Source organism: Protopterus annectens, chromosome 4.part0, assembly GCF_019279795.1.
Source record: "Protopterus annectens isolate FY-2018-M chromosome 4.part0, PAN1.0, whole genome shotgun sequence".
In the NCBI taxonomy this organism is placed as follows: Eukaryota; Metazoa; Chordata; order Ceratodontiformes; family Protopteridae; genus Protopterus; species Protopterus annectens.
The window spans coordinates 876,382,069-876,399,325 of record NC_056733.1 but is presented as its reverse complement, the minus strand read 5'-3'; the positions used below and the strand labels follow the sequence as shown (position 1 = coordinate 876,399,325).

The 17,257-nt window shown below is 36.7% G+C and overlaps 1 protein-coding gene across 2 annotated transcripts in view; it reads left to right on the top strand.

Moving 5' to 3' along the window:
• Positions 1-17,257, top strand: part of LOC122799642 (glutathione hydrolase 5 proenzyme-like) — a 739,199-nt gene that overhangs the window by 599,190 nt on the left and 122,752 nt on the right. For both annotated transcript variants that reach the window (XM_044068836.1, XM_044068835.1), the window contains exon 8: positions 15,018-15,205. In XM_044068836.1, the coding sequence (XP_043924771.1) occupies positions 15,018-15,205 (188 nt within the window). The remainder of the gene's footprint in view (positions 1-15,017; positions 15,206-17,257) is intronic.

Sequence of the window (17,257 nt, the reverse complement as noted above, 5' to 3'; positions counted from 1 at the left end):
ATAATGAAAATAACAAAGGGAGAACAGGGCACCTACCTGGTTCCTCTGTTCAAACAGAACTTATCAGAGAGGAACCTCCCCCACTTTAATTTTAACTTCCTGTCCCTCATATATCCTCCTAACTAATCTTATTATTATTATGTCAGGGAATGCAAATGCTTCCATTGCCCTGCTCATAAAATCCCATTTTACTCTGTCAAATGCTTTCTCTGCATCAAGGCGCACCAGTAACAGTGGTATTTTCCATTCTGCGTCCGTCTGGATCATCATTGTTCTATAAATGTTGACAAATGTTTGCTTTCCCGCCACAAAACCACATTTATCCATGGCTATCAATTTTGGCATCACCTTTGCCATTCTTGTAGCCTCTGTAGACATAAACACTTTATAATCATAGAAATTGTAGGATAATAACAAAGACCACCAGTAAATAAAAGTACTTGCACAGATCAGAAAATGTCATGAAATAAAAACTCAAAATAAATATTTTTCTGTGCAAATACTACCCATGCAGTCTTATCAGTAAGAATCCAATGCACAAAGCTAACAGAAAGCTCAAAGCCTTGCTAATACAATTCTTCCATAAAAAGTTCAACGTACAAGGCTTACAGAGGGACCCAAAACCTTGTAAAAAATAATTCAAGCACATCCACTTTCTTTGTCTATTCAGACCAGTGTTCAAATCTTCAGGTGGATGAATAAATAAAACGAAACAAAACTGTATCCAACAGTTTTATTGAACAAACAAGAGAGTAGGTGAGCGCTTTCGCTATGTAGCTTTATCAAACCATATAGACTACATTCAGTATTCCACTATATATAGAGAAAATTCACATGAATTTAATCATCATTAAATCAATTAAGCTATTAAAACAATTGATTCTTAAAGAAACAAAAACCACATAGTACTTAAAAACAATACTTAAAATGCTTCATCATTTATAAAAGTTGCATGTATAAGTATACTTCTAAGAAAATACACTATTCTTATATTAAAACATATATAAATATACATATATATCAACTAAAACCTAAAAAGCTTAAAATACAGCCTAAAAAACAAGGTAATCAAAGCTTTACTTGGCATCTACATTAATATTTAAACCTCCTACTTTTTAATTTTGGTTTTAATGGGATTTTATCATTCATTCCAGGAGTATTATGTGCTTGCAGTCTGATGATCCAATCTGTTTCTAACTCCTCTGTCCGGTTTCTTATATCCCCCTCTCTCTGACTAGTCATATTAATTTGTATAATCATAAAATTAAAAACATGTTCTGAGCCTTCTTTTAGTACATGCTTGGAAAGAGCATTAACTTCAGACTTCATTCTAATTTGATATATGTGCTCTCTAATCATATTTTTTAATTTTCTATCAGTTTTACCTACATAGAATGCATTGCATTCCATGCAGGTAGCCAAGTATACTAAATGCTCAGTATTACATGAACCACTTACTCTAAAAGTATACACTTTGGAAGTAACGGGATGTATAAACATGTTTGTTTTACTAATATATTTACAGAAGTTACACCTACTACATCTTAATGTCCCACTGTGATTTGTTATTCTTTGTGTGTTGTTATTGGGAAAACATAAAAGCCTGTGCAAGTTCTTCTTATTCTTAAAAATATACCTGGGACAATCACCTACCAAGTCCTTTATATCAGGATCAATTGTTAGTATGTCCCAGTGTTTACTTAAAACTTCTTTAATTGAATTAATATCTTGCGTATAAAACAAAGTGATTTTATGTTGATTCATACCTTCCTTATCAGTTGCTTTCTGAAAATTCCTATAATAACTGCTACCACTTCCTGAAAAGTAAGGACATGCCTTACTTCCCCTATCTCGACCAACATTCTCAAAACATTCAGCAATCTCTGTACTATTATAATTACGTGCTAACAATCTCTTATTTAGATTCTCCAACTCTATTTCATAGTCACTCTGTACGGGGTTCAGTCTTGAAGCTCTCATTGCTTGCCCTTTTATAATATTTGAGAACATATTTAGGGTGCATACTATTTCTACTCAACAAAGTATTTTTATAACAGTTCTTTCTATAAACCCCAGTGTTATAACTTCCATTACTCAGACGCTGCACCAATACATCTAAAAAGGGGATATTATCTTTAGAGCTAACCATGGTAAACTTTAAAAAAGATGAAGAAGAATTCATTTCATTATAGAATAGACTCAACTCCTCTGCTGACCCATCCCAGAGAAAGAACAAGTCATCTACAAATCTGCTACAGAAAATGACATTACTTCGAAACTTGTCTAATTAAAAAGACTCTCTTCCTCCCATACTGCCATGACTAGGTCGGCGTAGCTATTGGCACACGAAGTGCCCATAGCTACGCCATCCCTTTGTAAATACAGGCTACGGTCAAAGAGAAAGATGTTATTCTCCAAAATCCGTCTTAGGAAGACACCAATAATGTCCTTCTTGTTAGCTGTTAAATCAGAATGCTTATCAAGACACATCTTAATATATTCAATTCCAACATCATTAGGAATCTTAGTGAATAATGAACAAACATCCATTGTTACCATTGTAACATTATCAGTATTCTTTAAGTTAACCACCACATCATAAAAATCCAATAGAAATTGTTTAGAGTCTCTAAGAATAAAAACATTCGAATCTACTATTGGTCTTAATAAGTTTTCAATAAAAATTGACAAGTATTCCGTAACCCATCCCTGTCCTGACACTATTGGCCTCATTGGAGGGTCAGTCGGGTTCTTGTGTATTTTCGGTAGCCCTTGGATTACCGGAATGGTGGGTGACTCAACAAAAAGAAAATTATACATACTTGTGTCTATTATGTCCCTACCATGTAAATCATCCAAGGCTCCATGTACCCTAGAAATAAATTCTTGTGTTCTAAACTTAGATAGAGGTTCATAATGGTTTATGTCTTTTAACATTTCAAACATATTATTATTATAATATTCCTTGTCTATTATAACTACAGACCCCCCTTTATCTGCTGGTCTAATAGAAATATTCATATCACTCCTTAAACTCTGTAATGCAGAAAAATGTTTTGATGTTAAATTACTATGATTATAATTACTCTGCCTAACTTCTTCCATTTTCATTAAATCTTTTTCAACTATCTTACTAAAAGTATCTAATAAGGGGTGTAGAATAGGTATAAATGTACTCGGTTTCTTTAAATTTCTATCACATTCCTTCCTGTTACCAAACATCATCTGCAACTGTATGTTTCTAACAAACAATTTTACATCTAAAATTGTTTCAGTGACATTACTAACACTAGAAGGAATGAAGGAGAGGCCCTTGTTCAAGGCTTCCATTTCAAATTTACTAAGAGGTCTGTGGGACAGGTTCCAGACTATGTCATCCTCTCCCACATTCTCTTTATTGTTGGCTCTCTCATGTCCGTCCCAGTAGCCTTTCTTTTTTGTCTCCCTCGACTCATAGATCGATTCCTGCCTCTTGCTGTGTTCTCGGCTATAGGGAAAGGACACTGCTTATCTGGCCCCATATTAGCACTGGGTAAAAAAGTGGTCTTACTATGTACGACTAACTCAGTAGTATTGCCTCCATTACCTCCTGCAGTAGTTACATTTTCTCCTATGTTATTAGGTGCCAAAGTAGAAATGTTGGGACTGCCACTCACATTTGAACTGTTCAATTCTAAAACATCTACAGCAGCAACTTCTGTATTAGTAGCAGACACATTATTTACAATAATAGCATCAGTTGTAACATTTGGGCTAGTTTTCTTAGTACTAGCAGTAAGACCAAAATGACTTACATTTTCTTTAATACTAGTATTAGAAGCACCATTGTTACGTACATTCACATTCAAGTTAGGAGCATTCACATTCAAATTAGGAGCAGTAAATGTCCTCTCTTGTCCATTTACACTGTTCCTAGGCCAAGTGAAGACCTGACCATGTGCAAAATCATGTAAATCTCTCACAAGCTTATGTTTTTTCTGCTCCATTAACCTTTTCTCATATAAATATACTGAGTCCAGCAAACGGTCTAGCAGAGGATTAATAACTACAGACTGATAGTTACTAAATAAATCATGTTGCTTCTTCTCAATGTCTTTCTTTAAATTCATTTCTTCGGGTAGAAAAAATTTGTTTAACAACTTCATATAATTAACGCTTAGGTCTATGTTTAATTGTTGCCAACGAAAAAGAAGTTCAGGGTATGCGTTACCTGTGGTTGGCATCTTGAGAACTCTCAAACCTCGGGGTATCACTTTCTTCTGGATACACACTTCGAAGTGGAAACACTGCATCTGCAACCTTTTTAATTTCAGGAGATCCGACTCCAGCGAAGATAAAATGGAATTGATGTTCTCATGATCAGCGTTACTTAGCAAGACGCCATTACTCATCGTTACCAGCTCTAACTCTGAGCGGATTGACGTCAGCAGTAACGCACTGCTGCATCCTGGAATGTACCATTGTGTTGGCTTGAGCGATAATAGGGTTGTAAGGTAGCTCAACAAGATTATCCGATATATCTGCCATGGTTAACTCATGGTGTGCAGAACAATGTAGAAATAGAAATTGTAGGATAATAACAAACACCACCAGTAAATAAAAGTACTTGCACAGATCAGAAAATGTCATGAAATAAAAACTCAAAATAAATATTTTTCTGTGCAAATACTACCCATGCAGTCTTATCAGTAAGAATCCAATGCACAAAGCTAACAGAAAGCTCAAAGCCTTGCTAATGCAATTCTTCCATAAAAAGTTCAACGTACAAGGCTTACAGAGGGACCCAAAACCTTGTAAAAAATAATTCAAGCACATCCAATTTCTTTGTCTATTCAGACCAGTGTTCAAATCTTCAGGTGGATGAATAAATAAAATGAAACAAAACTCTATCCAACAGTTTTATTGAACAAACAAGAGAGTAGGTGAGCGCTTTCTTGCAGGATGTTGGTGTTTCTCTTCCTTTTAAAATACGGTTAAACAAAACCTTCCAGATATTTGTAATTTTCTTCCCTCCTAACTTCCAAACTTCCACAGGAATACCATCTATTCATGGAGACTTTCTTGTTGGTTATACAATTTTTTATCTTCTCCTTTCCTGTTAATAATTGAGCCTCATCTATGTCTAACATTGGCATATGTAATTTTTTCATAAACATTTCCATTTGTACTTTTTCTTAATTTCTACATAACTCTGCTTTATACAGATTTTCATAACATTTCAGAAATATTTCTAATACCTTTACAGGATCTCTGGTTAGTTTCCTTGTAATAGGCTCCCTAAGCTTGGCAACAGCACTTTTTACTTACTTTTGACTGAGTCATTGTCTGTATTGGAGTTATCAAAAACAGTTGTTTAACGACAATATTTCTAAACCTATGCATATTATCCAGGTAACCCCTTATTTTTTTCTTTAGCGTTCTGCAGTTGCACCTCTTCTTGTTCTTTGATATTACCCCTCTTTTGCAATACTTTAACCTTTGTTAGTCCCTCTAAATAATTTGTGTAACTTCTTAACCATATATTTTTCTTTTAGTTCTACAATATTTTTAAACTGCACTTTCATTTTATCCCACTGTTTAGCTATATTTGCTGAAAAAATTCTACCTTCATGAAACATTTCCACTACCCCTTCCTTAAATTCCTCACTGTTTAACAGATAGGTGTTGAAGCACTAATGTCTCATTTTTTATTACCCTGCCTTTTTATTTTAGTTATCATTGGTACATGATCTGAAATAGTTCTTGGATGTGTATCAGAACTTTCAATTAAATGCACATCTTTCTGTGAAATATAATTTCTGTCTAGCCTAGCCAATAGAACCAACAACAGGCTCTGTGCACTTTGACCTGGATGTTATTTAAGACTGTTTCCTTTATAGGCACACTAGGTATAGAAGAAGTCTATGCTGAATTGCACATGACAAAGGCACTTAACCTAGTGTAATTTAATTTAATTGATATTTTGGATGTAGTGAACATTTAGTTTAGTTTTTTTAAGCATTAACAAGTGGAGAAGGCATCCTTGTGTAATTCTTTCAGACATACAACTACACCTCATTTTCATTTACTGTCTAAGATAGACCAGTTTTTGTACTTTGGGTAATAATATGTACATTTTTCCGAGCTTCTGTTACTGAATTCACATCTGCCATAGCAAATATCTTCATACATTTCATCAAAATATACCTTCTCTTGTTATATTTCCCTTCTGGGCCCCCCAGACACATCTTCACTGTTGCACATCAAACTCCATCTATAAGTAATATTCCTCTCCAAAAGCTAATTATTTTTTCCAGACTTTTTTTAAGCTACACTGTAGCAGTTATAGGTGAAATATAAATACATGCCAATGTAACCCTCCTCCCTTGCCAGTAGCCTATAAATATACCTTTTCTTCTTCTATCACTATTGGAGCTTATCCAGAAGTTAATATAAGTAATCCTCTTTTCCTTTGTCCCAGGTATTCCACTGAATGGCCATTTTGAAATCCTTTCTTTATAAAATTCATCTGCTTATTTATTTCCAAATGTGGCTCATGTAGTATAGCTATTCTGCATTTCTTAATGGAATTCACTACATTTTACTTTTTGTATATATCTGAGAGACCATTCACATTCAGTGATAATATGGAAAGTGCTGCCATTATGACAAGAAGTTATTATTCCCACCCGTTATGTATAAGAGCTTTTATTTTTAAAATTTCTAGTTTCATCGTTTGTGTTACATCAGGGGCAGCTCATGCTATTGGACTGTAGGACTGCAGCACTCCCCCAGCTGTAAAAAGAAAAAAACAAAATAAAAGGAAAGGAAAAATGAAAATTAAAATAAAATGAATAGCCAGTCACAGAACTCTGCGCATGTGTGCTCAGCATTCCTGGAACTCTGCACTCACACGTGCAGGAATCCAGACTGTCTTTTAACCAGTTCAGATTAGAAGAAGGCATCAGACCTACAGAAATGCCCAGAAGTCTATGCGGTAACAACCGCATAGACTGGAATGGGATCAGACTGCAACGTCTGCAGGCTGGAGCCTGCTCTCACGAGAAAGACAGACAGGACGTGGACTGGAAATGGACTGCAACATCTGCAGAGGCTGGGCTGGGAGTGCTGCAGGAATTTCAAATGGATGGACTCTGAACACAGGTAGTGTGTGTGTGTGTGTGTGTGTGTGTGTGTGTGTGTGTGTGTGTGTGTGTGTGTGTGTGTGTGTGTGTGTGTGTGTTTGAAATGCCCCAGTTAAATATACCTGGTGGCTAGAGAGAAACTCAGAAAAGGCTCAAACCCAAGGATATACCTTGTGGTTAGAGAATAACTCAGGCTCAAACCCTATACCTTAGGTGCAGGTAGCAAGAGCCTGAATTCCCTACCCACCACCATGTGTGAATTTTTGCCTCACATTTTTGTTCTGTTATGTTCCTCATGCAATCTGTGGTTTTCTGGATTTTGAATTCACTAAATAATGACAGGCATTTGTATTTCAGACTTCATATTCTTCAGAAAGTACATTGTAAAACAAAACATTTTATAAAATCAATATTTGAAATGTGTCCCTATTTGTGGAGCGGTATTCCCCCATTATTGGCTTTGTCCAGGTTTCTTGTGCTAAGAAATTGAGAGTTATGGTGAGAACTGAATTCACTGAATATGTTTGGAGGCTGTTTTCCCCCATTATTGGCTTTGTCCAGGTGTTTTGTGCTAAGAGGTTGAGATCTATGGTGAGAACTGAATTCACTACATGATAGCCATTTAAGTTTCAGTCTTCCTGTGTCTCAAGAAACAGCTGATTTGGCATAGTGGTATGATGCTCTGACTGTAGTGCACAACGTCCTGGGTGCAAGACGTGGCAGTGAAATGTATGGTGGTAACATTTTATTCTAGCAACTTTCCAAGATTATACAAGCAATGTTTAAAATGTGTCCCAGATTTGGGGGTTTTTGTCCCCCTCCCCCAATAAATTTTGCCTTTTTCCAGATTTCTTGCGCTACAATGTTGAGAGGTACAGTTGAGTGTCGAGTGGATTTTACAAGGAGCTGAGAGCTTCAGGGGAAGAGAAGTTTAGTGCTGCTTATGCTGAGTCTGTTTGCATTGTTAATAGCACAACAAGTAGTGTACTTGCTTTTGATGCAGAAGGCTGTGGGTTGTACTCCCACAGTATGTAGATGGTTGCTGATACTGTACTGTGTTGTACTTTTAAAGGGGGTGGATGCTGCAGTCCTGAGAATGTCTTTGGCGGAGATACCTAGCAACTATGAACATGTTATCAGTTTGTCATCCATTCACTATTGCAATATTACTAGCTTACCATTTTTTAATGTAACATAGGCAATTTATTCCTCAAGGACAACAGGCACTTGTTTGCTAGCAGCAACCTTTTCATTAGTTACAGATCTCTTTAATGTGGAATTATTTAGATGACTTTTACTTCTGTAGAGATCGTGCATATTAACTGATACTGGTGGACTGCAGAAGTTTAAGTAGACTTTTATGATGGAAATGTTCTGAATTGGGCAGTTTTGTCATTATTGGTGCATGCATTTTGTTTCATTGTTTATTGGAAAAATGTTCAAAACAATAAATTTAAAACACCCTTTAACAACTGTACTGTATTATACAAGGAATATAATTTAATACAATCAGGAAGGTGTATCAAAGAACACATATATGTTTCATGTGCAAAGGGCCTATGATTTGAAAACAGACCAAAGTTAATCTTTATCTGGCACTAGCCAAATGTATTTTCTTTGAATGTGGGTTTCAGTGCTGTTTCAATGAATGTGAGTTTCAAGGACAGAAAAGTTTTAATGCTAAGTCTATTTTCATTGTGAGACTGCATTGCTTTGATTAACAGATGCCTATTAGTGTTTGTGCTGAAAAATGTAAAACATAACTTTTAAATGAAATCCAAGTCATCGTAGAAGCAAAGCGGTATGCACATTGCAGTGTTTAAGGTAAATGGGGGGAAATAGCCAAGTAATGTGACATTGGAATGGCTGCAGGGAGGAGGCCCCATTTGACCATGATTTTGTGAGGGGGAAGGGCGGCAAACTCAAAGACATCTCCGGCTGAACTATACCTCTCAACTGTCCAGATTTTTGCAGAATGAATAGATTTTTGCTTCTTATTTTTGGTTTGATCCTTATAAAAGTTGTGGTTTCCTGGCAAATCAGTTAAGAATGAAGTCACTAAATAATGACAGACATTGAGTTTCAGACTTCATACCTTTCAGAAAAATGCATGCTAAAGCAAGACCAGTTATTCTATCAACTAAGTTTATACAAGAGCAATTTTAGTACTGTTTGTATTTTCCCCCAATATATTTGGCCTTGTCCAGATTTCCTGCATTAAGAGGTTCAGAGGCACACACAAATAAATCACTTTATAGAATTAGGTATGTCCAGACCTCTCAACTGTCCCTGATTTTGGCTCAGAATGTTGCTCTCCCCCTAATAATCCCTCTGCAAAATGGCAATTTTGGAAGAAAACGTAGAGGGTTTACAATTAATAAATAATTGTAATAATCAGAGTTAAAGATTACTTTATTTCAGAAATGCATGTAGATTCTCTTATTTTCTCAGTTGCTCAACTTAACAGTACTAATATTAAAAAAGTGTCCCTTCTTTGACAGGTTCCCAGCTGTATTGTGTGGCTATTTTATATTTTTGCATCACATTTTTTGTCCATTTTTCATAAAATTGTGGTTTTCTGGCAAATTAGTGGCAAATCATTAAAGATTGAAGTTAGAAAATAATGACAGACAGTTGAGTGTCAGATTTCATACCCTTCAGAAAATTCATACTAATGCAAGACCTTTTCTCCTCTTCTGCCTGGTGTACAGTGAATAATCATTTTCCACAAACACTGCACTGTCTCCAAAGTGTAGTACTTTGTCCTTCTGTCACAGTTTTTCTCAGGCTTAGATCTTTCTGCTGGTAAGATTACATCTTTACTATTAGAGGTCTTGGCTGCTTTCTCATGGCCAGGTTTGGAGCATACACATGATGTGCCCTTTCAATGAAAAACTCCTGCTGTGCAATACAAGTTCAGTTGCTTATTTGTGCTTTCATAAAATGAATAGTCTGTTCCTTCAAGTTTTCTGGTACAGCATAAAATCTCAGGTTCCCTACATGCTTTGTCCTGTAATTGTACCATGTTTTGAAACATTTCCTGTTGAGCAGTCTCATACTCAGCCAGCTTTTTCTTCAGTTTGACCTCTGATTTTTGCAGTTTTATCAGCTCTTCCGAATATCTGTCTAAAGCTTATTTCATTTTTTTAGCTTTTTGTTATTTGAGATTATATGATCCTTCAGTGTTTAATTTTTTAATCATCTCTGAGCACATTTGACTTTTTTTTCTCCAGATTACTAGAAGTAATGATTTGCACCAAAGCTGGAGGTTGAACTGCTTTATGCCCAGCAGCTGCAGGATTCTTCCCAGCCAGTGTTTACTCCTCAACTTGTGTGGTTGATTTTCTTTCAGGTTCTCTAAATTTCTTCTTTGCTGACATCTAGGCATTGCTTACTAGCCAAAAAAACAATTTCACTGGCTCTCTTTTCTGAGCCTTTGTTTTCACGCTGGGAGAGCTGAAATTAATCTGTTACTCAGTGTGCAGCCATCTTGGAAGTCTGTTGGTGAAAATAGTTTTAATGGTGGTTGCAGTAAGACATGGTCACCTGGGTGAACAGTGGTGGAAGTAAATACTTGTGCATCTACCATACGGCAAGTCTGTTGGATTCAGTACCAGATTTTAATGGGGATTCAAGGCCATCACCTGTGTTGCACAGTTTTGGGGGGGGCGCATGGCCAACTCAGAATAATGGTACAGATATTTTTACTTTTTTATCTTTTTGAGTAAAGAAGCATTTCTTTACTCAAAAGATAAAATAAGCCATGCTTCTTTTAAAAAAAATAGCTGTAGTTGCAGTGCTATACAGAGAAGGACGATTGGTTAAGTGCAGTGACCTTTCCGTTCTTTACTGGAGCAGAAAACCTGCAAATATCAAATAGTTAAGGAATGATTGGTGTCTGGGAATTAGCTGACAGTGTGTGAAGTAAAGTTTTTTCTCTCTTTTATCTGATCTGGCTGTCAACCAGATATTTTAGTTTTAGTTTTAGCAAAAGTCATTAGGAGAATATCTAGCAATAGCCCACAGTATGTACTAAGACCATAACTCTCAGGTGCCCTGATGTTAGCAGGACATCCCAAACTACTTGGCAAATTGGCATGCTGTACCCTAGCAACAACTTATTTGACAGTAGTGCTAGTCCAGCCCTTCGTCATGGCAGACATAACATCCATTTTTTTGATTGAGTGAAAAGCTTTTCTTGCATCTTGAAGTTTAATAAGAAAGCCATTTTTTTCCTAATTTTCTGGTTTATTGCAGTTTATTGCAGTCGGTGGAGAATGCCTGCCTGCGTGTGCTGCTTGACTGTACTGTTCCTGCTCTTGTCTGTTGGCTTCACCTCTCTCCACCTGACCTGCATGCTGTGTTGTGTTATCTGCCGTGCCTTGGCTTGTTTGCAAGTAAGAGAAGTGGTGGAAAGAAGACAGGGTATCACATAGTACAGAACAGAAGAGGATCATTTGCGAAGCAGCAGGAAGCCTGCAGTTAGGTTTTCACCTGCAGGATTTATTTTAGTGCATGATGGTGCCCCTTTGGTCTGGTGAGTAATATTTTACTGAAATGCATTGTAAACTGTAAATGTGTTTCTGACTTTTTGCTTATGATTTCAGGCATGGCAATGGAAGGGACCTGATCCTCTCTTGTATTCAGTATTGCCTTCATTTTTCTCCACACAGCTGGTTGACCATGCTGTAACCTTTGAAGCTTTCAGCTATGTAATTCAGCCTTGCACTGGAGTTCAGACTGTTCAGGACATCCTAATTCTCACTTGTCCCTGATTTTACAGAATGTCTTAGATTTTACCTCCATATTTTGCACTGTCCCTTGTAAAATCCTTATAAGTCACTGAGGGCCACATTTACTGAGTAATGCCAGACATTGCAGTTCTGTACTACTACTAGCAGTTCATAAAATTCATATTAAAACAAAAAAGTGTAATGTGCCAGTTTTGTTCATTGTCATTTTTGTTGGGACTTTGGATTTCTGCTTTTTTTAAGGTCATTTTTGTGTTTTGGAACTTTTTGTTGTCAGTGTACTGGTATGAGTTGGACAGGACTGGTAAGCAGGTGGTGATGCAGGGCAAATAAAAGGAGAAGAGATGACAGTCTTACTTTTCAACCATGGCTCTCCATTTTTCATCTCCGACACGTGGAACACTACCTGTCATTAATGTGGAACAAATGAGCAAAATGTGGAAAGCTTATTAATGTCTTTTAATAACTTCAGCAGGAAGCTCCCAGAATGGTTAAAATGCGCTGCTGTATACCTATTCTAGATAGATTGTGGTTTAAGGTAATCAGGAGGTAAATGGAGGCTAACTGTATATAACTTATTATAGTTAGAAAAATATTTAATTTAATCCTGTATTCAATTTTTCTTATTTTCCATTTGTAAATATATATTTTTGCCTTTGTCTACAATTGTTTTTGTGGCTTTGCCCCTAATTCTTGACCTAAGAGATCACAGGTTCATAGGTTAGTACTAGGCTAGCTGCCCTTGTGAGCCATTGGAAGCCTAGCCAATTATCCCTTGTGAGACTCAGACCCTGCATCTTGTGTTTGTAAGGCAAACACCTTAACCATTAGGTCACCCTCCCAACAATGATTTATGGATATAGACTTTTCAGGAATGCAGCACTTTATGGTCTTTAGACGTTAGTGAAATATTTTTAAATTGTGGAAACCATGCAGTTGATGTGGACATGTTATTAAGTGGGTCCATATTACGACGTCGAACTTGTATAAGTTTGACCGTTGTAATATCGAACCCAAAAGTCCAAAATCTAAAAATAGTGGAGCCACGGCACACCAATTTTTTTCCTCAGGGAAAAAAAATCAGTGGGCCATTTTCAGGGCTTTGCTATGTCTTCCACTGTGGTGCGATCTCGGAGTTGGTAAATTTAAGTAGGGGGCACAATCCCCCACATTGTGGGGGTGAAGCCCCCCACTTTAGTTTAAGTTTTAGTTTTTTTTTTTTTTGTTTTGTCATGGAACAGTGATTTTTTTTTTTTCCCTGGGAAAAAAATTGCTGTTCTGTGTTTTCGTTATTATTGGGTTTCGGACTTTTTGGTTTGATGTTACAACGTTTGAACTTATGTTAGTTCGATGTTGTGATATAGACCCTATTAAGCAGGCAATGAACTTGTTTCAAAGTCCTCTTTTCTCTTACTGGGTTCCACAGGTATTTGATTTTTGTCATTCCAAGTTCAAGTTAATATTCCTTTCCTCTTGATTTTGGTCATTATTATTTTTGTATTCATTTATTTTCCATTCATCTCAAGCAGGCATTTGCAATGTGCAGTGTAAAGTAACTATAATTTCTCTGTAGTGCATGGATCACCATGATTGCTCAAAACTGTGGAAAAAGTAGGCTTGTTAAGCACCTTTCTGACATCAGAAAATTGCTTAATGAGCTTTTGTTAATTGCCCTCACCTCTGTTGCTAGCCTTTAGAGTACCAACAGCAGTCACCAGCCACCTCAGAGGAGCACTGGGACATTGTTAAACATGTTGCACTTCATTCAGAATTTGCAAAAAAAGAAAGAAAAACACGATCCATATTAAGAATGAAGTGCTGAACAGCTTTGCGCTGTTCTTCTGTGGTGGCTGATCTCCACATGGCAGCAGTAAATGTATTACAGTGTTCAAAACTGTAATACACTTAATACATCACGTTTTTCCTCCAACCTTTCTCATATACAGGAGCAAGAAAAGTTGCATGCTCTACAGGGTATTGTGAAGGGTCTGCCTGATGGTAAACAGGTTCTCAACACGGATGCCAATATTCATCTTGAGAGTTTCATTCTCAAGGTAAATTGTTGACATCCATGTCTCCAACACATAGCCAAGTTATGACTGGAGACCTGTTTATAATCTTGTATATCAATCAAACAAATGCAATTTAAAATAATTAGGTAAATATATGTTTAAAAGAGTCAACAAAGGTGAATTCAGAGGAACAGGCATGTCTTTCATAGTCCTAACAAACAAGAAATGGGAGCCATGGATTAGAACAGGCATGTCTTCCATGGTCCTAACAAACAAGAAAGGGGAGCCATGGATTAAAAATAGCCTAGTGCCCAAAGTACACTTGCTCTACCACTGGTTTGAGTTGCAACTTGTCTGCCTTACCTCAAACATACCCTCCAACTTTAAGGTATACAGCCTTGTATCCATGCTGTCTATAAGTTTAAATATTGCCATACATGATGAACATCAGTGCATCTGGTGAGCCTGAGTGATCCTCTGTAGCACCACAAAATATCTTGAGCTGTTATACATCAGCAATGTATCCCCCACCTCAGAAAAGGTCAGCTGGCTGTTGCTTGCTCATTCACTCCTATAGCTAGCCAGTGTAGTGACATCCAGGTCTTCCAGGGAAGATGTCCACTAGTCACATCAGTGATCAGATTGTTTCTTGAAAATACTGAAAACATGTTGTCATACTCTTAAAAAAGAAGAACAAATGGAATAAACTTAAAAATGAATAAAACAGCATAAAAATAAAGAAATTCACATAAGAGTAAACTGAAAGCAACAAATTTCAGCCTTAGAGTTGCTGGTACAGATTGTTAAGAGGATAAAACATGAAAGGAAGTGTGTGTCCCATTTTATGGTGAGGCAAGGCAGACTGTTAGATTAAAAGTCAGTGGGAAACAGGCTAGAAAACTGAACAGCAAATGTGGCACATAGAGGTATTTAGAGAAATGTTAGGTGCACTTAAAAACATCTTTGCTGCAGTGCTAGACTAATGAAAAGTAGAAACCAATAAAGATAAAGAATGTGCATTATTGTATACATCCAGTAGAGGAAGTGTGTAATTTTAATTCCTGTTGTAACATAATTGCAATACTCTGGAAGCCAACTTGAAAATGTGTTTTCTTTTTCCCTTTTTGAAGGATGTCGCAGAGATATTGTCAGACAGCTTTGCTGAAACTACGAGGAGACGGATTAATGATTCATGTACATATTCTAAGGAGTACTACAGCAGTGTCCTTTCTACTTCAGAGCGCATGGGGACCTCTCACGTTTCTGTGATTGCTGCAGATGGCAGTGCAGTCTCTGTCACAAGTACAATCAACCATTTGTAAGAATACCTTTAATGTCCCCCACCCCAGCTTTTTCTTTCTGCTTATGTTTACTTCTCTCTCTCTCTTTTGTCTGCAGGTTGAAGTAATTAGTAGGAGAGGGGGTATGAGAAGTTGTCTTTCTTTTGTAGAAGAGTGGTGCATTGCATCTGAGACCTACTCTCTTGATAGACTAGCTGTAATCTTGTATAACAAGAAATTTGTGTTGTAACAATCTGCACTGCAAAAGTTCTGCTTATACAATAACTCGGGCATGTGATATTTTAATATGTAACATTCTGTGCCTGCTCTATTGCATGTGCTACCTCCAGTATGTTTACAATCTCCCTTCTGTAGACTTTTAGACATACCTGCAGTTGAGACATGGTCTCCAAATTGGACCTGTTTGAATCTGAAGTACATTACACTTCAACAAGCAGTGACTGGTTTTCCTGGCTTTAGATGGGGCCATACAGGATATTTCATTGTTTGCCTCCTGTTTTCTAAACCAGGGCTGTACAAGACTGCAAATGCAGAGTAACCATATTCGTAGCTTTGCTGGGGATGTCACTCAGATTGCTCAGTACGAACATCTTAATTGCCTCCATAAGTTAACTAGTAAACCTAGACTTTTAACACATCCATTAAAATTCTTTGTAAGAATTATTTGACTCCAGCCTGCATGGCAGGAGAAGATTAAAGTAGATCAGGTGACTGCTCGATTTGTCCATGGGAACTAGCGAATGAGTTTCATGGGTTTTGGAAGTACCTGTAGATCAAAGATTTATGGAGAATTATTGTGGATTTTGCATCTAGAATCTAGAATCCTAAAATTATGATCACAGCTGCTTTTTGGATATTGGGAGAATGTACTTCATGTCAGAGGTTGACAGCTGTTTAGAATATTTGACTTTTCTAGCTATCTGTGACTGGAAATCACCAAGGCCCCTCTCTGCTTTTTAGGTTTGAAACCCTTTATAAAGAAATATGCTAGTCTCGTAGGTGCAGAAACCTATTCTAGGGCATTACCAGAACATCAGTATAGCCCCTGGGGTTATATTTGGTGTAATGGTTGTGATGGTGCCAGAGTATTTGCACTTTGGGACAAGTGTTACTAGGGTTAAACTCCGTAAGGATTATTGGCAAAAGGTAGATTAAGGCACTGTTCCTTGGTTATCGATTTGCTGTACCTCCCTTTTGAAATTAGCAGTAGCTGCAGTAGTATTTTTTTTTTCTTCTTTTAGTTTTATTTTTTTTAATAACCTAGCCTACAGTGCCATGTATTTGTTTTTTTATTCACTGTATGTGTTTACAACTCTTTTTGTAGTTAACTCATTCTGAGTCGTGTTTTCAGCAACTGTTTGTCTTTTGCAATACAAAAGTTGTGTAACATCATGTATAGTAATGTGTAATATCCATTAATACAACCATGTGTTTCTAATAATATCTGGTGATGTCATAGATGCTTAAAAAACGAACCAAAGTAGCTAAATATGGAAGCTGAAATGTTACATTGTTAATGGTTGCTTTTGCATTATCTTCCATCAGAAAAAGATGCAGCATTTTTAAGCAACATTTAGAAAACTGCAAATTATTCTTTAAAACTGACGCTCAGCAGATGATGAAGAGGGTGCAGCAGGTGGGGCAGTGAAGACACTGAAGAGTAGGGAGAGTGCAGAGATGGTGTGGAACAGTAAAGTGGAGTGGGGAGGAGCTGGTGATTACTTTTTCTCTCTCATTTTTTTCTGTCTTTTTTCATTATATCAAGAAGCTTAGCATATATCTGCAACTGTTTAACCAGCTATTGCATTATACAATTTTTTGTTTCATGAATTGTTGAAGCACAGGTTTCTTCTGGGTTTTTCTACAAATGTGTGTTTCCTCTCTTTATCTGTATTTCACATTTTTGCTCCTTCTCATATATACTTTGTGATATTTTTCTTGAGTGAAAAACAGAAATGCATGTATAACAGTAACATTGGTTAAATGTTTAGCTTTTGTTTAATTGTTTACAAGAGTGAAAACTGTGCAGGATTCTTTTTTTTTTTTAATAATTGTTCATCCTTGTGTGG